The following is a 23,877-nucleotide window of genomic DNA, read 5'->3' as shown; positions in this document are numbered from 1 at the left end:
GGCTGTTATAGACTTGCAGGCATGTAAATGTAATTTAATAACACTGTACAGTCATCAGAGCTGAACAGGTATCAGTGCTGAATAATCTCTAAACAAATCCAACCTTCTGTTTAATCAGACCTCTTATGATAACACAACATCTTGCATCGTGACTTCTGCTAAGTGACGAGGCGGACGGAGAAAGGTGACGTTTACCAGGTGCTGCATTTCGCTGCTTGTCCTTCATATGGCGGTGGGAGTCACGGTAATTAAAACCCTGAAAGCAAAGCGAGGCCCTTTTCACCCCAGGCTTTAGTCGTGAGGTCACCCGTCTGTAGATTCCAATTTGTGCCCCATTTGTATTCATGACGGGAGCATGCTAAATATTTAACAGCAGTCCACTTGGCGTTGGCTTCTGCGTCGTTGGGCTTGGAGGTCAAATAATTTGATTTTCGTGCAGATTAACATGGGCATCAATGTCCACTGCCTTTTGCCCACCCACATATGAAGCCTTGTGTTCTTCTGTGCAATTAAATTACACTGAGCCTAAACAAGCTGCATTAATTAATTAGGAATACGTTCTTTGGCATGAGGCAAGATTTTATTAAAGACAAAATGCAGGATTTAACAGTTAAAATGAATGCGGAGGCATTCATTTCACAAAGCACTGAGGATAAATTGTTAATTTACACTCCACAAATGACTGAAAATGCTGGCAAAGCTAACACCAAAGTCTGCAATTAAAGCTGCGGTGGGGAATTCGATTACATTTGTGGCGATACATCTTCCCCACGACAAACAGACCGGTTGCTCTGAATATCTTTTTCTCGCTCTCTGATGCAGTTTAGACCTTTTCCGTGGCAGGAAGAGCCTCGTGATCGACAACACAGCTTGTTAGAGAGAGATGAGGTGTTAATAGGTACAGGGGGCGGGAGAGGAGACTGTGTGCCTCGGCTTGCGTGTGTGTGTGTGTTGAAGGTTGAGGGGCAAATCCCTTGTGAATATTTTAATGACCAGATAATTCTGGAACACAGGCACACAGAGACAGTTACACACTGGCGCCCGTGACCCGGCCGACACACAGCGTAATTAAGAAACAGTTTTCCCCTTTTGCAAGGCAAAAGAGCAGGCCACAGTGTATCTGGCTCTAATGATACGGGTTAAAAGCTATTATACGCCTCATTAAAATATATGATCTCACGATTAGACCGTGATGGGGGACAGGCTCATGTCTTATTCCAACTCTTGACAACATTCAGCACTGGGCCACAAACAAGGCTACATGTAGTAGAAACATGGACAAATGAAACACTAAGGCAAGCACACGCACACAGTGTGTATAGACATATATATAAGCACACACAGCCAATATGCGAGACTTGTCTCATAACTTCTGAGAGTGAGAGGAAGAAAGGCCGTTAAGTGTTTGACACTAATTTCCATACTGACTACATGATGATGAGGCCGTGTTAACTCTGTGTGATCTGCAATACATGATATACTTAATCTAACCAGAATACAGATGGATGATATGAAGATGGCAAAGCACATAATTAGGGCTTGTAAACACAAATGCTGCTGAAATCATAAAACCTATTTTCTATTTTCGTTTTATTTATTTATTTATTTTTTCTGTGTGTTTGTGTAGTTTGATGTTTGTTTGAGTGTTTTGTCCGCCGGTTGTGGTGTAGCTCCGGACCCAGTTTTGGGCGTCGGTTCCCTCCAGGCCTTGGTTTGCTGTGGGTGATGCCTGTGCTCCCAGCTGTGGACTGCAGTGAGCTCGTTGCTCATTTTACATCGTGGTTGTCCAGTGCTCTGTGCTTTAATGCTTGGCGTGATGTTCTGAGCGATGTTGCTCGGTGGTGTTGTGGCGGCTGTGCAGGCGGTTTGGACATACCAGCGCTTTGCATGGCGGAGCTTCTCTGCTCGCTTTGTGGATCCATGGCGTGGTGTTCGAGCGATGTTGCTGACGGCGTCACGGCGGCGGTGCTGGAGATGTGGGACTCGTTTTCGTGCGCCTTTTGGTGGGACTGTGGCTGCTACACCACTGGAATTACATCCTGACCCCTACTTGGTGGACTTTTTACTTTTTATTATTTTTTTTAATTTTTTTGGTCATTTTTTATTTATTTACTTTTTTCCTTGTCTATAATTGTAAAGCGTCCTTGGGTTTCTTGAAAGGCGCTATATATAAATTTAACTTATTATGATTATAACCTTTCCTGTGCTCATCCCAGATCTCCTATTCACAGGTTTTTATTTTTAACAGTATACGGCTGTAGCTGTGTAATTATTTATAATCTCACTATCAGGGGTCAGTCAGAAGAGGATGCTTCCCTTTTGAGTTGGGTTCTTGTCAAGGTTTCTACCTCATGTCTTTTTTTTTTTTTTCCCCTTGCCACTGGTCACCTTTGGCTTGCTCATTAGCAATCAAAATCTAGATGTGGATTTCTGAAAAGCTGCACTGTGACAATGTCTATTATATTGACGTTCACTGGATATGCACAATCGCGCGCTCTGATTGGCTACTCTACTACTAGGCTATCAGCTCAAATACCGCGAGTAGAAAAAAACAAAATGGCGGCGCGTGTTGCTGAACCAGCCGAGGACGAAATAAAAACTACTCGAAAACAAAACCCTGCAAAAATACACAAAAAAAGCAACAAAATGTGGAATGAAAGTATTTGACGGTAAGAATGTGTCTTTTTATTTTTCAAGAATTATTATTGTAGCATTTTTCACAAATCGCTGCTGTCAGTTTGTGTTCATCTTTAAGCATTAAAATTTGTTGGATTTTTTTAGCCTGGTTCAAAAGCTCAAAGTTGTTTGAAAATTACATAACTGGCATGTCCAAGGAAGAATTAAGTAAATGTCTAAAGCTATTTTATACCTTGATACGACAGCAAGACGGCACTTTCTATTAAAAAACAAACAAACACACAAAAACACCCCACCACCAAATTCCATTTGTGTAGCCATTGATAGGTTTTTAATAAGTCCGCCTAAGCTGAAATTATTTTGTCGGATGTTTTGTATAAAGTTCTTATTCATCAAATTTGCAAAAAAGAAAAATACTCCGTTTCTCAAAATCCAGTGAATGTGGATAGAATAAAACAGTTATTCCACTCAATCTCGTCATGCATGTCTTATAGCCGACTCAGCAGCTCATGTACGACTCGATTTCGTGGAATATTATTCAAAGTGTTATATGAATACAATTGAACTGAATGGAATACAGCTGTACATAAACAAACAAAATAGTAAATGGAAGCATCAAGTTATGATCCCTTCAAAACTACCCGAGATTCCAGCACAGGCTCCGTCGCTACACCAAAACCATCAGCTTTAAAACTAAATTTGCCAAAAGTTATTGATGAAAGCCTAGAGAGAAGAACAAACAAGCACTCAGCCTGCTTCTATGTTTGTGGGTTTGATTTTCAAGCGCAGCGTGGCCTTTAACACTGAGGCTAAAATCCCTTTCATGCGCCAATAGAAAGTAGTTATGTTTAAACGACGAGCAGAAGGTGAAGTATTGATCTTCGCTGGGAGAAGTGGCCTCCTTGTTGAGAAAAGGTCAAAGCACGAAGCGCTGTTCTAATAGCGCAAACATTTCCACACTTGCAAGAATCAAACGCATCTTTTTTCGATCCGCGGCTGTCCGACAGAAGTGTTCTCAGAGGAGTGGGAGGCGCGCTTTCCTCTCATTTTGTTCATTTCCACAGCTTGGCTGCAACTTTCTTGTTGTGCTGAACTCTCCGAGCCCCTGAGGGATGAGTGGGTAGACCCTGTTGGACCGGAAGAACTTAATGGCCGTCTTGGCCGAACAGTTTTGAAACTTCCAGGTTGTTGGAAGTGGAGGCTGTGTGTCGCTTTGATGAGGCACTATTTCTGTCCTTGATAAAGGTGAGAGAATGGGTGAGCCTTCTGGCGCTAAGCAGGATGAATGTGTTGTTCTTAAAAAAGGAAGCGAAATGAAAGAGCACTGAGCAGAGGAGTAGGGAGGAAGTCGATTCATTCCAAAAGACGATTACAGCGTGAACTTTGCTTAAGAAACCTGCATGTCTGGGAACCTTGTACTGTAGCCTGCAGCTAAACACTTATTTAACACACTTTGGTAATGTTTCAGCTAATAAAGAGAAGGAGAGAAATGGAGAGCTACAGTGGTATAGTCTTCTTTTCATCTAATAGAAACATCATTCCAATTTGATAAGCACTCATTACAAATAAAATTAACAAGCGATAATATCACAAACCACTCTGATTATGCTAATAAATTCTGATGTTATTCATTGAGTAAGAACAATGTGTGGGGCGTCCTCTATTATCCTATTCAGCAGGGATCCTGCTGAATAGATTTATCACAGTAGACTCAACATTCAATACTCCAATGTGACTTCTTGTGGACACAAAGTAAAAGCAAGGTTTTAGAAATTTTGAAAGTAGTCACATATTAAACTTACGCAATTTGCAAAAAGGCATCAGATCTTTTATCTAAGTCCTCAGAACTCATTTCTGTACTAAGGATGTAACTGGATATGAATACGTATTTGGAATGAACCAATAACGTGTTCAGATTCACATGCACCATTTGGCTTTTTACAGAAACAAATGACCTCTGCGTGCTCACACATCCAAGGTCCCAAAATCTAAAAATAGGTACCCTATGGGTCCATGTGGCTACTGCTGATAAATAAAATTGTTTTCTGATACCGTGTCCATACAGTAAATATAGCATATACAGTGCTCAGCGTAAATGAGTCCCTTTGAAAAGTAACATTTTAAACAATATCTCAATGAACACAAACAATTTCCAAAATGTTGAAAAGACAAAGTTCAATATAACATCTGTTTAACTTATAACAGGAAAAAGTAAGGTTAATAATATAACTCAGATTACACTTTTTTTTCAGTTTTACTCAAATTAGGGTGGTGCAAAAATGAGTACACCCCACAACAAAAACTATTACATCTAGTACTTTGTATGGCCTCCATGATTTTTAATGACGGCACCATGTCTTCTAGGCATGGAATGAACAAGCTGCGACATTTTGCAACATCAATCTTTTTCCATTCTTCAACAATGACCTCTTTTAGTGACTGGATGCTGGATGGAGAGTGATGCTCAACTTGTCTCTTCAGAATTCCCCATAGGTGTTCGATTGAGTTCAGATCAGGAGACATACTTGGCCACTGAATCACTTTCACCCTGTTCTTCTTCAGAAATCCAACAGTGGCCTTAGATGTGCGTTTAGTCATGTTGGAAAAGTGCACGATGACCAAGGGCACGGAGTGATGGTAGCATCTTCTCTTTCAGTATAGAGCAATACGTCTGTGAATTCATGACGCCATCAATGAAATGCAGCTCCCCGACACCAGCAGCACTCATGCAGCCCCACATAAGGACACTGCCACCACCATGTTTCACTGTAGGCACCATGCAGTTTCTTTGTATTCCTCACCTTTGCGACGCCATACAGTTTTGAAGCCGTCAGTTCCAAAAACATTTATCTTGGTCTCATCACTCCAGAGTATAGAGTCCCAGTAGTCTTCATCTTTGTCAGCATGGACCCTGGCAAACTCTAGGCGGGCTTTTTTGTGCCTGGGCTTTAGGAGAGGCTTCTTTCATGGACGGCATCCATGCATGCCATTCCTCTGCAGTGTACGCCGTATTGTGTCACGGGAAATAGTCACCCCAGTTTGGCTTTCTACTTCTTTAGATAACTGCAGTGAACTTGCATGCCGATTTTCTTCAACCCTTCTCACCAGAAGACGCTCCTGTCGAGGTGTTAACTTCCGTGGACGACCTGGACGTCTCTGTGAGATGGTTGCAGTTCCATCTTTCTTTAATTTTTGTACCACTTTTGCGACAGTATTCTGACTGATAAGTAAAGCTTTGCTGATCTTCTTGTAGCCTTCACCTTTGTGGTGTAAAGAAATTATTTTCTTTGGGGAATTCTGAAGAGACAAGTTGAGCATCACTCTCCATCCAGCATCCAGTCGCTAAAAGAGGTCATTGTTGAAGAATGGAAAAAGATTGATGTTGCAAAATGTCGCCAACTTGTTCATTCCATGCCTAGAAGACTTGGTGCCGTCATTAAAAATCATGGAGGCCATACAAAGTACTAGATGTAGTAGTTTTTGTTGTGGGCTGTACTTATTTTTGCACCACCCTAATTTGAGTAAAACTGAAAAACGTGTAATCTAAGTTTATATTATTAATCTTACTTTCACATTATAAATTAAACAGATGTTATATTAAACTTTGTCTTTTCAACATTTTGGAAATTGTTTGTGTTCACTGAGATATTGTTTAAAATGTTACTTTTCCAGGGGGGTGCACTCATTTATGCTGAGCACTGTGTGTATACACACACTCTATAAGGCAGTAGCCACAAAAATGAAGCGTAATCCAAAAGTGAACAATTTTAAAAATCACAGAAGTAAAATATACCAAGTGTCTGTACTTTATATTATTCTACTCTTACCTCTTACAGTTTTCGAAACTGAAACCTCCAAACTGAGGCTGTCACACGCTGTCGCCATGACTGAAAAGGCCCGGCGCTAGAGATCAGTGGTCTTGATACTCTTTTCGACAACTTCCCGTAACAACTCGGAAGTGCGTCACATCTCCATCACACATAGGACCACTGGCCGAAGAAGGTGAGGAAAGGGGGACAACCTGGAGTATATTTTAAAATACGAATGCACTTTTCCTCGGTAATAAGCATAAACATGTCTGAAAGTGATTTCTTTTTAGTCTAGTCCATTTATTTTGAATGGTGAACCAAACTGTATACACTCACCGGCAGAGCCGGAGTGGGTAATCGGGAGATTCGGGAGGATTCCCGATGGGCCGGCTCATGTCAATCTCAAATTTGGGCCGGTTGGATGGAAAAAATTATTTTGACACTTATCTAATCTTCTTCTTGCATTCATTCTCCATTCAACTATGCATTCATTCTCCATTCATCTGACAGCGCAGCCCCTACAGCGCAGTAGATTAGATGGGTTCTACCATCTGATGAATTCTCCCCTCTCAAATGTTTAAGTTGGTTGGGCCCACGAGTCATCTTTTTTGGAGCAGTAAAATTTAAATTAAATATAGCAACAGATATAGCGTCAGTCAGTGGTGATGGAGGGCAGGAAGAGGCCAGGTGGAGCCGAAAAGGCCAGGACAAAAAGAAGAAAGGCGTTGGAAGATGATGCTGCCAAATGTGCAAAATTAACAGACCTGTTTTCCAGAGGACAGACCTCAGTTGCAGCCGGTAAAGAGAGATATGGAAATAATTTTGTAGCCTACTGTCAGTGTAAGGCTATTGCGCAACGTTTGCAATGTCAATTTAGCATAGTTTACTTTGTAGAGCCCAAACACACCATTAATCACAAATATCCAGTTTCAAGCTGACAATAATAAACATAATTTAGAGGTATAATTTAGTGTGTACTTCACCTCACTGTGTGTTCACTGTGTGCATTTCACTAATTCACGATTGGAATAAATGCAGAGACCAAATTTCTCATTAAATAGCATCTCATGGGGCGTCGTGGCTCAGGTGGTTAAGGCGCCATACCATGAATGCGGGCGACCCGGGTTCGATTCCGGCCCGAGGTCATTTCCCGATCCCTTCCCGTCTCTCTCTCTCCCGCTCGTTTCCTGTCTCTACACTGTCCTGTCCAATAAAGGTGCAAAAAGCCCAAAAAAAATATCTTAAAAAAAAAATAAATAAATAGCATCTCATTAATGGAATGTTTTTGTAGCGTGGAGCAGCAAACCCCTTCTGACGCTACTGATGATCCCGAGGAGGCCATGACTACTGAAGGGACAGGTAGAGGATGGTCTAACGGTTATTTATTTAAACTTAGATAGTCATTTGTAATGTAAAAGATAACAGAGATATATGATAAATTGTTCAGACATTCAGAAAGATGTCAGCACGATAGTCTAATTTATTTTAACAAATGGAGACAAATAGCCTAAATCACTATCAATTTTACACAAATCACAATATAGGCTAAATTGTGGGGAAAAAAATTCAAGCATGTTACGTTATTCAGCAAAATAGGCTAACCCTTAATGAAATGTTTTTGTAGCATCAGAGCAGCAGATAAGCCAGTCTGATCCTGCTGGTGAACCAAGTAGGCATGGAGAGGCCAGGACTACAGAGGCAACAGGTAGAGAGAATAAAAAACTAAAACTAAAAAAAAAAAAAAAAAAAAAACTATTTTATGTAAGAAAATGCACACAGAACAGATGTGATAGATAGATTCTAAATGATACCCAGTACCCAGATATTCAGAATGCTGAAAATGCTTTAAAATCAGCCCAATTGAAAGAGGTAAACATTGTTTAATCAATAATTATCTCTGTCCATGATCACAGTGTATATGCCATATCTCATCTCATCTTATTATCTCTAGCCGCTTTATCCTGTTCTACAGGGTCGCAGGCAAGCTGGAGCCTATCCCAGCTGACTACGGGCGAAAGGCGGGGTACACCCTGGACAAGTCGCCAGGTCATCACAGGGCTGACACATAGACACAGACAACCATTCACACTCACATTCACACCTACAGTCAATTTAGAGTCACCAGTTAACCTAACCTGCATGTCTTTGGACTGTGGGGGAAACCGGAGCACCCGGAGGAAACCCACGCGGACACGGGGAGAACATGCAAACTCCGCACAGAAAGGCCCTCGCCGGCCACGGGGCTCGAACCCGGACCTTCTTGCTGTGAGGCGACAGTGCTAACCACTACACCACCGTGCCGCCCCGTATATGCCCTATATGCTATATAATACAGGTGAGTCAGATGCTGAGAGGGAAGAGTCCAGTGAGACAGCAGCAGTGCAGCAGGAGGTCCCACAGATTCAGGCAGCTGCTAGTGTAGATGAGCCTCTTGAAGGCCTTCATGTTAATGTACACGGAGAAAGAAATTCTCACGTCTATAGACAATGATACCGTGATTAATAAAGTTGCAGAAACCAGTGCACTGCTTAGGAGGCTTTTGATGCTGTAGGTAGCCTACTAAATATGCACGTAGTCAAGCTACTTAAGAGTTTAGTGTAAATCTAAACAATAACGACAGAGCATTGGGAAGAAAAATGCTATTTTAATTTCAAATTATTTTAATTACAAATTATTGCTCCTGTACAAAGCAGGGATGAGAGTGGGTGGTCATCAAAAAAGCAGAAAACAAGATGCCCCCCCGGGAAATTTTGAAAAATAAGGCCTTACAAACCACTTGTCCTGCAATCTGAGCTGTAGTAGATAAAAAAAATATATCTGTTGTCTTTTTTATATATTTACATGAAAATACGTTTCAAATCAATAGGAATATTGTTTGAATTCAAGATAAAATCACATTCTACATTCAAGGGTATGGTTATAATTCATGATCAACAAAAACGACAAACTAAATTCACATTAAACTTAAGTTTTATTAATTATCAAAATGTTCAGATATTAAATAAAATTTTAGGGTGACTGACCTTTTCTCCCTATGTCCTCATTAGTTGCATATGATTTCTACAAAAAGTCTTTTGAAATATTTAAGTTTTCAAAACTGTCAGCATTAATTCAGATTTACTATCATATACATGTTCAATGTACTCAATCAAACGAATGCTAAGTTTATGGGATAATGTCTATGTACACTTTATACAATTATTTATAGTTCACAGTCACTTCTCATTTTCATTTGATCATTTCGATGACTTCTTCAGCTTTTTGGCCAAAGACAAGAGCTTGTCAGTCCTCTCTGTTTTTTATACCAGCATTGATTTCACGTACCTTCGCTTCGTCTCGCTTGTCAATTGTATTCGGCATTTTGAGTAAAAAAGCCGATACGAAAGAGAAACGTATTTTTGAAGAGCAGCGACGATGAACATGTGCAAGTTTCGATAAAATAGAACAGATGCGGGTACTTTTGTAAGAACTGTTATGATTGGCTTTTGTTCTCTCCCACACTCTTGTAAGAACTGTTATGATTGGCTATCATGCTCTCGCCAGCGATGTTTTGGCCAATTACATTGTAGATAACACGTATTCTACCGCGAGACTTAGCGAGACTAAAGATGGCGAAAATGTAAACATGTAACATCATCGTAGGAATGAATTACGCTTGAGTATCACGAAGGAACATACCCCAACCCCCCTCAATAAATAAATAAAAAAAATCTCAACGGATTTGGCATAAAATAAAAAGGTTGGTTTTTACTCAGAAAAAGCGGAAATCCGCCGAAAAGCGGAAAACAAAGGTAAATACGTTTTCATCTTTATCACATTTTTTACCTTTTAAATATTTATCTGATTTAAATTTGAATTAAACATATTGTTGAAGTGAAGTGCTTTCTGTTAACTTACCAACGTATGCCTGAACTATAATCGATAGTTTCATTTATTCAAAGTCCTCCTGCATGGAAAAAGTGGGCCGGGTTTGGGCATGAAACTCCCGGGCTGAAAAAGGGGCCCACTCCGGCCCTGCTCACTGGCCATTTTAATAGAAACACCGGTATGCGTACTGCGCTATTGTTACACTCATTCTTACAACACGATGGCATAGTGGCTCCTGCCTCTGCGAGACAGTAGCCACAATAAAAACACTAACTAAAATTAACTGTTACTAGAAGCCAATTCCTTCCAGTAGCAGGTAACTCCAGGCAAAATATGCAACAAAGAATTTTACTCTCAATACAAAACAATCAATCAATCAAGGCATGCAAGTGCAGTCACCCAGAGTTACTCTATTTTTTTTTCTTTCCACCGAGCAGAAAGGATGGTCTTGCTGTTGTTGACTGAGCGAAATGACTCACCTAAGGGAATATGTCAGGTCATGTAAGCAGTATTGAACAATTCATCATTCCAACAGAACCATTCCTTTAATAATGATTATTTTAGAATCACATGAAACCAGATGTTATAAACTGCAGAAGTAGAAGAGACCTTTTACTTCTATTATGACTGATCTCAGCGACTATGACTAAATGATTAAACAGGCTATAAATCTCCATAAAGATAAGCGATTCAAAAACAGTAAGGACTTACAGACCGACTTTGTGTCTACCATTGTATTTAGGAACATTAACATTAACAAAAGAAATCAACACCATCTTGTCTTTGAGAATCCAAAGCCTGCAAAATTTGCAGATTTACTTGCCATTCACACTTGAGTCAAGATTTCACCTAATTCCCCGGATTATTAACTATTAGTGTTGGAACGTCACAACAAAACTACTCATGAACTGTAGACTTCTGTAAAAGGCAAGAAGTGATGTACAGTGTCCAAAAAGTTGAACTTTTTGTAGTGCTTGTTATACCGGAAAGCAGAATGCAAAACACTGCACCTCCAGCTGTAAGGCATGGTGGTGGGTGTATAATGGTGTCGGGCAGCTTCACTTTCTAGAAAGAATACCACGAAACATAACTTTCACAAACCTATGCTATTTCCATCTGGCCTCAACAATGTTAAATATTTATCTAACACACTCGCAGGAGAGCGATATCTACCCTCTTTCGGATATACGGTACTGTGCAGAAGTCTTAGGCACATGTAAAGAAATGCTGTAGACCAAAACTGGCTTAAAATAATGAAATGAAATGTTTCAACACTTAAAAAAAAAAACGACAAATAGGAAGCAGTAAAGGCGGCACGGTGGTGTAGTGGTTAGTGCTGTCGCCTCACAGCAAGAAGGTTCTGGGTTCGAGCCCCGTGGCCGGCGAGGGCCTTTCTGTGCGGAGTTTGCATGTTCTCCCCGTGTCCGCGTGGGTTTCCTCCGGGTGCTCCGGTTTCCCCCACAGTCCAAAGACATGCAGGTTAGGTTAACTGGTGACTCTAAATTGACCGTAGGTGTGAATGTGAGTGTGAATGGTTGTCTGTGTCTGTGTGTCAGCCCTGTGATGACCTGGCGACTTGTCCAGGGTGTACCCCGCCTTTCACCCGTAGTCAGCTGGGATAGGCTCCAGCTTGCCTGCGACCCTGTACAGGATAAAGCAGCTAGAGATAATGAGATGAGATGAGATGAGATGAGATGAGATGAGATGAGATGAGGAAGCAGTAAGCCATAATAAATGAAGGTGAATATTTGGTATGAGACGACCCTTTGCCTAAAAAAAAAAAAATTATAATAAAATAGCAGTCTCAGGTACAGTGAGTGCAGTTTTATAAGGAAATGAGCTGTAGGTTTTACTGAGTGTCTTGCAGAACCAGTTGCAGTTCTTCTGGACACTGACTGTCGTACTCGCGTCATAATTTTGCACTAAAACCCAGTAGCCTTCATTATGTTTTCTGCTTTAATCTGAAAAGTGCTCTCTTATGTAATACGCTGCTCAGATACAATTTTTTTTTTTCTGTAACATTTAATTTTGTGCTGGAAAACGAATGTTTGGACTCTAAAGGCCTCTGCATGCTCTTGTGACAAGGCTTTCGCAGATAGCTTTTCGCAGACAGTTGTAATTTATCATTGAGCGGGGGAGTAATAGGCGTGCGCGATGTTATTCACCGGCACAACGCAAGGGGGCGCGAAGTCGCTAGGAGTAGTTGGTGGGTGTGGTTAGTGGAGTGTTTATCCTCCGGTTACTTATAATGACTAGAACTTTTTTTTTTTATAATGACTAGAACTGGAGTCGTATAGATGTACGTACTTCCTCAATCAACCGCTCTTTGTGCTGCTCCATCTTCGCTCGTGTTTTTAAAAATGCCAGTCGTGAAAACAAACCAAACCGGGAAAGTAGGGAAGCGGAAGTGCGTGTACAGCGGATGTAGAGTGGACCAATCAGAGCCCTCTTGTCTGCGGTGCTGTCTGCGAGGCTTCTGCGGTGGTCACAATTTTTGGGAGGTGCGCGCAGAGCGTCTGCGAAGGTGGGGGGGCTACGCAGACACTGTCTGCGACGCTATCTGCGAGGACTGGGTTGTCAGCATAAATTGGCCTTAAGGCCACACCAATTTGATTAGTTGGTTCTCGGAATCGCTGCTTGAAGAAAATGCAAAATGAAAAAAAATCGAATTCGACTGCAGGTTGAGGTCACGTGACGTCGAAAACCAATCAAATCGCCCCTTTCACTTTAGATAAAGACTTGTGGAAGAAACATGACTGTGGAGGGGAATCCTGCAAAGCCTGTTTGAGATTGTTAGGATATTCAGCAAACAGAAGCATAAACTCTTTGACAGGTGTGTCGAAATTCACGAGGGGGAAAACTTTGCACAATTGTACTCGAGATGCCATGAGCTTGTTACCCTGCGATGTGCCAACTTGGACTACAACTCTGTGGAGGTGGGTTTGATTGATATATTTCTTTGATTGATGTGAGGGGCAAACAAAAAATCATTCAAAGTATTTAGCCATCAGAAGTAGCCTACTCCTGGTCAAATCTTTTTTTCTGTGCATTGTAGATGTTCAACTGACTGTAATTCAATCGTTTATTTAGCCTATCTGTTTACTGGTTTGCCTGATAAAAGACGTGCAGCCAGAGCTAGCCCTTAATGCATATGGGTGGGAATAAGATAAGCTATTAAAAGAGCCATATGAAATGTGTAACAATAATGTATGGTCTTTGTTTTGTTTCTCTGTTATGAAAGCCCTCTATTTACACCACTAATTTTACCATCAGAGCATTTTTTTAATTTTATTTTTATTTTTATTTCGTGCTTCATATTTTTCCTGAAAAAATCCAAGAACCAATTAATTAAATTGGTGTGGCCTAAAATGTTTTTGTACTGACTCGATAATGTAGAAGTCTCATCTCATCTCATCTTATTATCTCTAGCCGCTTTATCCTTCTACAGGGTCGCAGGCAAGCTGGAGCCTATCCCAGCTGACTACGGGCGAAAGGCGGGGTACACCCTGGACAAGTCGCCAGGTCATCACAGGGCTGACACATAGACACAGACAACCATTCACACTCACATTCACACCTACGGTCAATTTAGAGTCACCAGTTAACCTAACCTGCATGTCTTTGGACTGTGGGGGAAACCGGAGCACCTGGAGGAAACCCACGCGGACACGGGGAGAACATGCAAACTCCGCACAGAAAGGCCCTCGCCGGCCACGGGGCTCGAACCCGGACCTTCTTGCTGTGAGGCGACAGCGCTAACCACTACACCACCGTGCCGCCCCAATGTAGAAGTCATAAAATAGAAATCTATAGCAAAGTTTGTATGAAAAAAAAAAAAAATAGGGTGCCTAAGACTTTTGCACAGTTCTGTATGAGCTGATGGATTCCCATGACTGGTTACTGTTGTGGTGACTGACAGGACAGAGAGAGAGAGAGAGAGAGAGAGAGAGAGAGAGAGAGAGAGAGTGCCAGCTCTCCTACTAAGAGAACATGACCAATTTTGCTCTCTTGGCTCGAATCTGAAATGGCTGTGGATTCGAACTTTGATTTCCTGACGCTTTTGTTTTGCCCAGCAGTTTGCAAAATTTAACTCCTCTCCAAGAAGTGGAAGACAAAACATGTCAACCTGTATCCTAATTACGGTCGTGTGAAAAAAATCCTGAAGATGAACGTGATTAGGTAGAAGAGAGTACAAGTAAGTAGATTAGATAAATCTAGATGCTGTTTACGTCCTCTACATCATCACTCCTTTAAAAAAAAAAAAAAACTTTATCTTATTTTTTCCACATCTTTTTTAAATCAACAGACAAACTGTACCACCTCTGCTAAACGTAAAAATATTTTTGCGATATTTCGGATATTCAGACACTATCCATGTCATCCAGAAGGAGATGGGATCTTTGAGTCTGGTTCCTGGTCACCTCGGAGTTTTTCCTTGCTGCGCTTGCCTCTGGCTTGCTCACTCGGGATCACATTTAGGTTTTTTCTTTGTGATGATGTCGATCATTAAATGCGCTATACAAATAAAATCAAAGAACTCGATGGAAAACTCCAGACTTGCTGTATGTAATTTCCGAAGCAAACCATGCTGCCAGCTTGCAGGATTACAAAAAGTATTTGAAGGGCATTCACTGGCTGTGCAGAACACAAAAACAATACGTGTACAGTATGCATACATAAAAAGGCATGCTGCCAGCTGCATTGTCTTGCCTGCAGCAGCTATTTCGAAAGCCTTCTCTCGACCGGGTCACATGGAAATTTGGTGAAAGGCCTTCAAGCTCTTTTTGCGCCTCTGTGCCATGTTGCTTGCTCAGGAGTTTTCACAAAAGGCACCACATGGTTTCTGGGTTTTGGGTTGAGTATAAAAGGGAGGGGTTACACCTGATACAGTATCAGCTCACCAGTTGGAAATCACATCGACCAACGAGGCAACCCATCTCATCACCATCATGGCCAGGGTAAGCGTCGTGTCTTTAACAAACATTCGAAAATGTATGCATTTATTGGTTTGAAACACACTTCTTTTCTTGCACGTCTAATTGGACCTCCAAACAGGTCATCTTCTACGAGGACAGGAACTTCATGGGCCGCTCTTATGAGTGCAGCAGCGACTGTTCCGACATGTCCTCCTACCTGAGCCGCTGCCACTCGTGCAGGGTAGAGGGCGGCTGCTGGATGGTGTACGATCGCCCCAACTTCATGGGAAACCAATACTTCATCAGGAGGGGCGAGTACCCTGACTACATGAGCAACTGGGGCTGGGGCAACAACTACATCAGGTCCTGCCGCATGATCCCCATGGTAAGCTAAGCTGATCATCTCATGGTTTACTAATGAACTATGATCCTGTCTCAGCAAGCTATGCATATATGTTCATCTTCGTCAAAACAGTACAGGGGCTCCTACAGAATGAAGATCTATGAGAGAGATAACTACATGGGTCAGATGACTGAGCTAACTGACGACTGCGACTCCATCATGGATCGCTACCACTGGTCCGGAGGGTGCCACTCGTGTCACGTGATGGACGGCCACTGGCTCATGTACGAGCATCCCCACTACAGAGGCAGGATGTGGTACTTCAGGCCCGGAGAGTACCGTAACTTCAGGGACTACGGCAACATGAACTTCATGAGCGCGAGGCGCATCATGGACTCCTGGTATTAAATAAAAACGATCCTGGTGCAATCGTTTACACCATGTGAAATTCTCAAACAATGCTGAATAAAAATCTCACAAGAAAAAAATAAGCAGTTGTACTTCTTTTTTGCCTTGGCAAAACAGTTTAATGACCATCATTCTGAAATGTTTCCTCTTTACTAATGTCACGGCGAAACACAAAAAGGTACACTACTGTTCAAAAGTTTGGGGTCACTTTGAAATGTCCTTATTTTTGAAAGAAAAGCACTGTTCTTTTCAATGAAGATCACTTTAAACTAATCAGAAATCCACTCTATACATCGCTAATGTGGTAAATGACTATTCTAGCTGCAAATGTCTGGTTTTTGGTGCAATATCTCCATAGGTGTATAGAGGCCCATTTCCAGCAACTCTCACTCCAGTGTTCTAATGGTACAATGTGTTTGCTCATTGCCTCAGAAGGCTAATGGATGATTAGAAAACCCTTGTACAATCATGTTAGCACAGCTGAAAACAGTTGAGCTCTTTAGAGAAGCTTTAAAACTGACCTTCCTTTGAGCAGATTGAGTTTCTGGAGCATCACATTTGTGGGGTCGATTAAATGCTCAAAATGGCCAGAAAAATGTCTCGACTATATTTTCTATTCATTTTACAACTTATGGTGGTAAATACAAGTGCGACTTTTCATGGAAAACACAAAATTGTCTGGGTGACCCCAAACTTTTGAACGGTAGTGTATTTAAATAATAGCGATAAAGATGTTTTGTCTTGAACACGAAGCTGTTGCGTAAAAATTTGCTATGCACCCTCCACACTGTTTACATTTCTGGTCAAAAACTGAAAATCACATGAACTCTTGATTCCAACTATTCAAAAACGGTTATACGGTTAGTTTTTGTTCAAACTCGTTGGTCCACCAGTCACTTCAGCTGGTGGTGAGGGAGTTAAGGAGAGAGAGTGGTGCTTCCTCCCAGACACATGAAGCCAACCTTTTCGACTTGCTGCTCATGCTGTGCCACATGGCAGACTAACACACTCAGAGGAAAGTGCCATCTGCCCTCTTCCACATACCCGAGCTCACAGACGCCCACGACTGGCCATTGTCGCTGTGACTGACAGGAGAAAGAAAGCAAGCCCGTCCTACCCAGAGATCACGGCCGATTTTCTCACATGGTTCCCAGCGACAGATGGCTGTGGCTCCGTCTGAATCAGAACTCACGATTAGGTGCGTTTCTGTTGCGCCACACGGGATCCTCAAACCGATGATAAGGTTGTCGTAATGCGACATGTTCATATTGTTCCCCTTATTTGTTAACGCTCAGAAATAAACCCAATTTTCAATACAGTAAAGCAGTTATTCAAACCATAGCTCTGTAACACCAGCATTACTGAATGCAAGTATTACATTGTTATAGAGAATTTAAGCATTCTGCTGCTGCAGATTATGCTTGTGAGTTATTAGTTTCCGAGTCTCCATAAACTCATGTTTGTGTAGGCTGCGTTGTGCTATTTTACTCAATGTCCTACAGCAAATAAGCAGCCAGTAATATAATGGATGAAGAGAAAAGCTGGCGCTCAATATATCCCATGGTAATTCACAATAGCAAAAAAAAAAAAAAGAAAAAAAAAGTACGGTAAAGAGAGGATGATGAATTCATTTCTTGGCAAAAGGTCAATCCTTTTTTCTTCCCCATATACAGATAAACAGGATATAGGGGGCTTATCAGACATGAATTCATTTAAGTGCAGAATAAACAAGATTGTGAGGGTCAATATCTGACAACTAAACACACACTTAGACCCCTATTAGATCCAATCAAAGATCTGATTAAAACCTCGTAGACACGAGTTAGATTTTCAATCCTAGACACACACATAAGCCATGCACTTAGAGCTCTGGATCATCATGAAGGCCCTACACACACACACACCCATCCATATTCAGAAACATGCACACACCAGAGGCGGATGATAATCAGGCCATCACAGATTTCATTTTCTCATTCAGCGATGCCCTACACCACATCCGGACTTAATTTCATTATGGAATCTGAAGGCTTTTATTGCACCTATCACGTTTTGGTGCTCTCCTGCAAATTGCTCCTGACTTCATTTGAATGTGTGTGTTGAGACGATGAGGAGGGGAGACGTGGAATATTTACTATCTGCACATCCCAGCACTTTCTTCTAATAAAATCTGTTTTACGTGTGTATTTCTGGTGTAGTTGTGACAGAGTGGTTTGATGCTGATCGGAAATATTTATCTTCCCACTATAAGCTATGACTACAACTACTATCTTTATCTCTACTGAACTAACCCATGTCCTTTATGAGATCCTGCAGTCTCAGGAGTCATTGGTCTTCTATACTAACAAATTTAATGTATTCCTGTACGGATACTTGTGGTCAGGGTTTACATTTTGTTCGCCTGGCTCACTACCTAAAGCAAATCCTTAACTTGATGAAAATATCGTGCTTCACAAACGCACTGTTTAGTCTGTTTGAATCGAACCCTGGAGCATTTTCCCCTCAGTGTTGCCTGTTTAAAGCTAGACGGCCTTTCGATTTCATAAAATCGGTGAAATTTAGTTCCCTCTGAAATTTGATCATTGTGATGTATGTTTATTTCTGTAATATCTCCAAAAAAAAAAAAAAAAATCAGGCCATTCTGTGGCTGGGAAGTTATTTAATTTGAGGTGATTCCTGAGCAAATAATGGGCATGAAAATCGCCCGCTTCGCACAGTCAAGCAGACAGAGGAAGTCCGTGTGTGTGTGTGTGTGCATGCGCAGATTTACGTACCTTCTCCTTCTGGGTTTTACGGCAGCTGGCATCCACAGTGTTGCATTACTGCCATCTACAGGTTTACCTTTGAGCGTGCACTGACGGTTCCATCATTCTGTCGCTAAACGAACAGCTGATCACACCGAGGTGCTCGCTGAGCGCCGATATTTATTAGTTTGGTCCTGTGTTTCCTTTCCTTCGTATATAACATAACGTCTTTTCTTCTCGCTTTCCGTTACTGTCGGCGGTCTTTCACGGTTCATTCGCACACTCACGTCCTCCATTTTTCTCTCCTGTTTCAAATTTGTATCCCACAATGCCTTGCGCGAACAGGGAAAGCCCACCACCATGTGATGCATGATGCAGTATCTTGAATTGGGTCATGGTGAAGCAGGAAAAAATAGCGGAGAATTTACGATCACGTGGCTCTAAATTCATTAATTGTTCTATTAAAAAAAAAAAACTAATAAAATTGGAAGTCTGTGATTCGAATTCGGTAGCTTTCGGTCCACTAAACAAAAATGTCGGGAAAATTCTTTTTATGACCTGCACTTGAAAAATCTGAAAGGCAGAAAACACTGAAATGACAGTTGGGTGTGGACCAAAGCCACTGGTCCGAGAGCATCTGAGTGCTCGGCTTCAATGTGAGCTCGAGTGCTGTTTGACTGAAAAAGTGACTCGGAATCGACCCGACTGCAGGAAGTGAATCAAACGTCATGTAATGTTGGGCTACAAACTGCAAATTAAGGAGCTGCCAAAGGACAGAACTGTAGCACTGCATAAATTCAATCGGTGTATTCTAGCTGTAGCTATTTGGCCTGACAAAGAAAAACAGAAAATAAATGCTGCATGTGATACACAAAGCATTATTTAGATAATTACTGAATCTTTTCCTGAGTGCTGGCTCACTGATCTCGATGCTTGAGGTGATTATGATTTATAAACACACCGTTTCCAACCCTTGCTTTTTTGATTCCTTTAATTAGGTGCAACGTGAAACCAAGAAGCAAACAAAACAAAAGCATCAATTTCATTCTGATTTGGACTCGGCAAACAGACTAACGGGTGTGAAAGCGCTCTTCGACTCACCTTCCTCTTTGATCTTCGTTGCCTCCTCTTCTTTCTTTTCCTTTGCTTTCAGCACCTCGTCTGTTTTCGCTGAAAATGGGAATGAGAAAGAAAAAAAGGAAAAAAAATAAATAAATACGGGTCATGTATAGACAGGAATTACAGCATCGGCATTTACGAGATCCTTCATTACAATATTTAATCAACAAGCTATTCAATTACCACAGATTTAACGCAGATCGACACATTTAAATTGTCAAATATTTGCCTATTAAAGTGCTCTTCAGTGTCATTTGAAGTGCTGGATGCATTTCCTTCCAAGCACCTCTTCATTTTTTTTTCTAGCGTGCACATCAAAAGCTTTTTTTTTTTGTCGGTGCCCTAATTAAAAGCTTAAGAGCAATCCCAACGCTGAGGAGCTGCTTTTGTGTACGAATCTTTCGGCAATTCATTTAGGCTGTTGACTCTGCTTTCCTCCGAATAATAAAGATGTTAGAGGAGATTAAGAAATATAGTGGGGAGTGTGGCGGGACTATCAATACAGCCTGTAAATTAATTACGCCTCTGTTCCTGCACATCATTTATTCCACGATGCTCGTGTCTCCCAAGTGCAATTCGGTTTTATTGCTATTTTACTCACTGATGAGTGCAGCCACGCAAAATCGAGTCCCTTATATCATTACCTTCAATGAGTTTCAACTTTTTAAATAAAGAGGGAGTGAAAGGAGGAAAACAATCGCGCTGCACAGTTATTACGAAATCCTGATAGAAGTTAACCACGCTTGTGTACGCTTGGTAGAAATTTAAGTGGATAACATGATTGAGAGTGATTGGATTAGGAAAAAGCGCGGTTGTGGTTGTGTTCGAGTGTGTAAGTCTCAAAGCAAGATTAAGCTATAAGGTCGTGCTCGTGACGAGCTCGTACATACTTTAAGCGAGAATAAGTGCGTTTATCAGTGAGGCTAAACTGTCAAAGAACAGCAATGCGATGCGTTTAACCTTATAACACGTGTACAAGCAGACACACAAGTCAAAACTGATAAATACATATATAGACTAAGCTTGACTTTTTTTTCTTTTTTTTTTTAAACAGCATTATCTCTATTTTTTTCCCCTTCTCTCTACACTGTGCTTGGGGCGGTGGTGCAATATCAAACTGTTTGTCTGTCTCTTGTCTCTGCTGGGCCTCGCGGGACATCTGCCCCCACAAACAAAGAGGGAAAAAAAAAGGCATGAGTGCCTATCTTCATTGTGCTGAATACACCAGTACAAATCTCTGTTTTACCCCATGGATCATCTCACACACACACACACACACACACACACACACTGCAGCTTTCAGACAATCAGACATTAATCCCATGAACGACACTGCAGTGTGTGGATGCAGAAGTATCTGCACTCACTCACACACTTGAAAACAGATGCACATGTGCGCAGGATAAAGGTAGAGAGTTTACATTTTTAATACTAATATTAATGAATACAATTCCCTCAGACAGGAAATGTAGAACATACTGGGACATGACTATAAAATAGTTCTCATGTCGCATTTTATTTAATAATCTCACGCAAAGGCTTTGAACGGTTTATAGTATAACAGTTAGTTTTATATATAGCACTAATTAACCAGCCTGATATTGTTGACCGAACACATGCAAATGCATCGGCTGTGCCTTTTTTCCTTTTTGAGTGATGATGCTGAATGGAAACCCAACAACTATTTTCGATTATGTTCCTGTTGCTATTCAAGCTATCTAAAATCTAATAACATTAATACGCAGAATGAGAGAGAGGCATAATCCCAGTTAAGGCTTTTACTTAACAATGTAATATGTCTTATGTATTTCTTGATTCAGGGTAAAATCACTTCCTAATCCATCTCTGTCTTCTGATGTTTATTATGCTTCATTCTTGTTCATCAAATTTGCTGTTATACCTTTTCAAAAACCCTTTACTGTTCCGTAAATTGGTATTATTCCACTATCAGTATCCTACTTAACGTAATGGTATTAAACCTGACACTAATGTGTTCATATGAGTGTGAGGATGTGTGCAGGAATTCTGGTGGAAATGCTGAGAGATATCTTTCTTTGCTTCTTAGAAGTGTAAACTGATTAGATACACCGAGAACTCCTAGATCAGATCATCAGATTAGGTAACGCAAAACAAACCGTGTCGCACGGCTAAAGACTTTTGACTTCATCCACACTTCATTCCATTTTGGCCATGAAGACGAGTAAACGTGTTCTCTGTTGAAATCCAATTGTGAGCGCTTGAGTGTGTAATTGCAGCCTCGGTTCCCTGGAGCCATGTCGCCACGCAAAGCTATGCTTCATTTAAACTGTCCTTCTTACTGCTATGCATGTGCATGCCAAGACTGGTACCAATGTACCCGTACCCACACCCACAGTTCCTCCTCCCCTTCTTCTGGTGGGCCAATTAGACACAGCGGCTTGTTACAATCCAACATAATAATGCAAAAACATCAGGTGGAATCGGGCCGGGCTCCATTATCAGCCGAGTGATTGATGGTTACGTGTTTGAGGGACCCGCAATTTAGATTCAATAAAATCGAAAATGCAATCTGATTTATCCGATGCAGGAGGGCTAGCAGGCCACTTTTCCTCACCCCCCCCCCCCCCCCCCCTTTTTTTTTAAACCTGCTTCTTATTACTCCATTGAAAAGAAACAATTCATTGGGATAATCAGGGTGGACTGAAGGAGGTCGCTGGCCCCCCGGAGATGATATTAAGCAGACACGTGAGATAGGTTATTAAATTCGAGTGTGCGGACGCCACAAAAGCCCGCCCTGAAGCGCGTAAGGCATGCTATGCAAATCAACACTTGTACTGTAGGGGTGGAGATGTAGACAGATCAGATTGCGCCTAAGTGCCCATGAGGCATCGTTCACTGTTTATTGAAAGTTTATATTTACAGAGAATGGTAAATTAAAAAGTTACAGGCAGGGTAGAAAACAATGTGATACACTGTGAGGATTTTAAAAAAAAAAAGATCAAGATCGTGATATTCTTGGCCATCACTGTGTCTGCTAAGAGCTTCTGAATTTCAGAGCATGTTAAATGATAACAGCATTGTGATTGTTCATTCATCTGTTTTGAAGAAGCTGTTCGTGTTTCATTTCTAGAATTGACTTCTTTTAGCCTGAGGTAGTTGATATAAAAAAAAAAAAAAAAAAAGAGGCAGAAATACGATTTTTTCTTATACAATCCAGCCGGCAGGATGCAATGAAACATCCCATTCGGAGCCTTGCTGCTTCTTGATTTCTTGTGTGAACGAGATGCAGATTGTTTCCTGTGAAACTGGAGATTTTGGGCCAAATGGGAAAGGCCTTTATTCACCAAAACAGTGTCAATTTATTCACGTAAAAGATAGTGGGGAACAAAAAGTACCTTCGTGTGTGTGTGTGTGTGTGTAAAACCCACAAACTACCACGAAGATGCCTTTTCAACAGTTTTCATGTTGGATAGTCAGAGAAACACACACACACATACACACATGCCGTGTGTGTGTATATCTATCTATACTGGCGAGTGGCCTAGTGGTTAGCGTGTCTGCCTCTCGATCGGGAGACCGCGAGTTCTACTCACAGTCAGGTCAAACCAAAGACCATCATAAAAATGGTGCCTACTGCCATCTGGCAAGGCATGCTGCAATACAGATGCGAGTGGGGAGTCAAACTCTCGCAGTTACCAGAGGAATAGACCCCACTGTAACCCTAGCTATGTAATATAGGCGAGAGGCCAAGGGCTACGAAACGGAGATCGGAGCCGCCAAACGTGCAATAAAATGGTGCGGGAAGGACTTGTGACTTTGATATCTATCTATCTATTAGAGAAAGATACACACACATATACATACATATATGTGTGTGTGTGTGTGTGTGTGTGTCTTTCTCTGACTATCCAACACGAAAACTGTTGAAAAGGCGTCTTCGTGGTAGTTTGTGGGTTTTACACACACACGAACATCCTTTTTGTTTTGTACACACATTCACTGGATATGAGCAATCGCACGCTGATTGGCTACTCTACTACTAGGTTATCAGCTCA

The 23,877-nt window shown here is 41.3% G+C and overlaps 2 protein-coding genes across 4 annotated transcripts in view; one reads left to right on the top strand and one right to left on the bottom strand.

The window, feature by feature from the left end:
* rsrc1 (arginine/serine-rich coiled-coil 1) overlaps nt 1-23,877 on the bottom strand; it is a 258,504-nt gene that overhangs the window by 22,334 nt on the left and 212,293 nt on the right. For all 3 annotated transcript variants that reach the window (XM_060905828.1, XM_060905829.1, XM_060905830.1), the window contains one exon: nt 19,826-19,894. In XM_060905828.1, coding sequence (XP_060761811.1) covers nt 19,826-19,894 — 69 coding nt within the window. The remainder of the gene's footprint in view (nt 1-19,825; nt 19,895-23,877) is intronic.
* LOC132871566 (gamma-crystallin M2-like) lies at nt 3,779-15,993 on the top strand. The gene is made up of 4 exons (XM_060905827.1): nt 3,779-3,882; nt 6,474-6,639; nt 15,369-15,614; nt 15,705-15,993. The coding sequence occupies exons 3-4, from the start codon at nt 15,396-15,398 to the stop codon at nt 15,978-15,980; spliced, it is 495 nt and encodes a 164-aa protein (XP_060761810.1). The 5' UTR covers nt 3,779-3,882; nt 6,474-6,639; nt 15,369-15,395; the 3' UTR covers nt 15,981-15,993.

The sequence above is a fragment of the Neoarius graeffei genome, chromosome 23, assembly GCF_027579695.1.
Source record: "Neoarius graeffei isolate fNeoGra1 chromosome 23, fNeoGra1.pri, whole genome shotgun sequence".
NCBI lineage: Eukaryota > Metazoa > Chordata > Actinopteri > Siluriformes > Ariidae > Neoarius > Neoarius graeffei.
The sequence above is the reverse complement of the archived record's forward strand: the minus strand, read 5'-3'. Positions and strand labels throughout refer to the sequence as shown.

Bases quoted from the DNA above. Each gene is read 5' to 3' on its own strand.
- LOC132871566 (XM_060905827.1), top strand. From the start codon at position 15,396: ATGGGCCGCTCTTATGAGTGCAGCAGCGACTGTTCCGACATGTCCTCC. The intron at 15,615-15,704 runs GTAAGCTAAGCT...TCGTCAAAACAG, and splicing joins CCTGCCGCATGATCCCCATG to TACAGGGGCTCCTACAGAAT.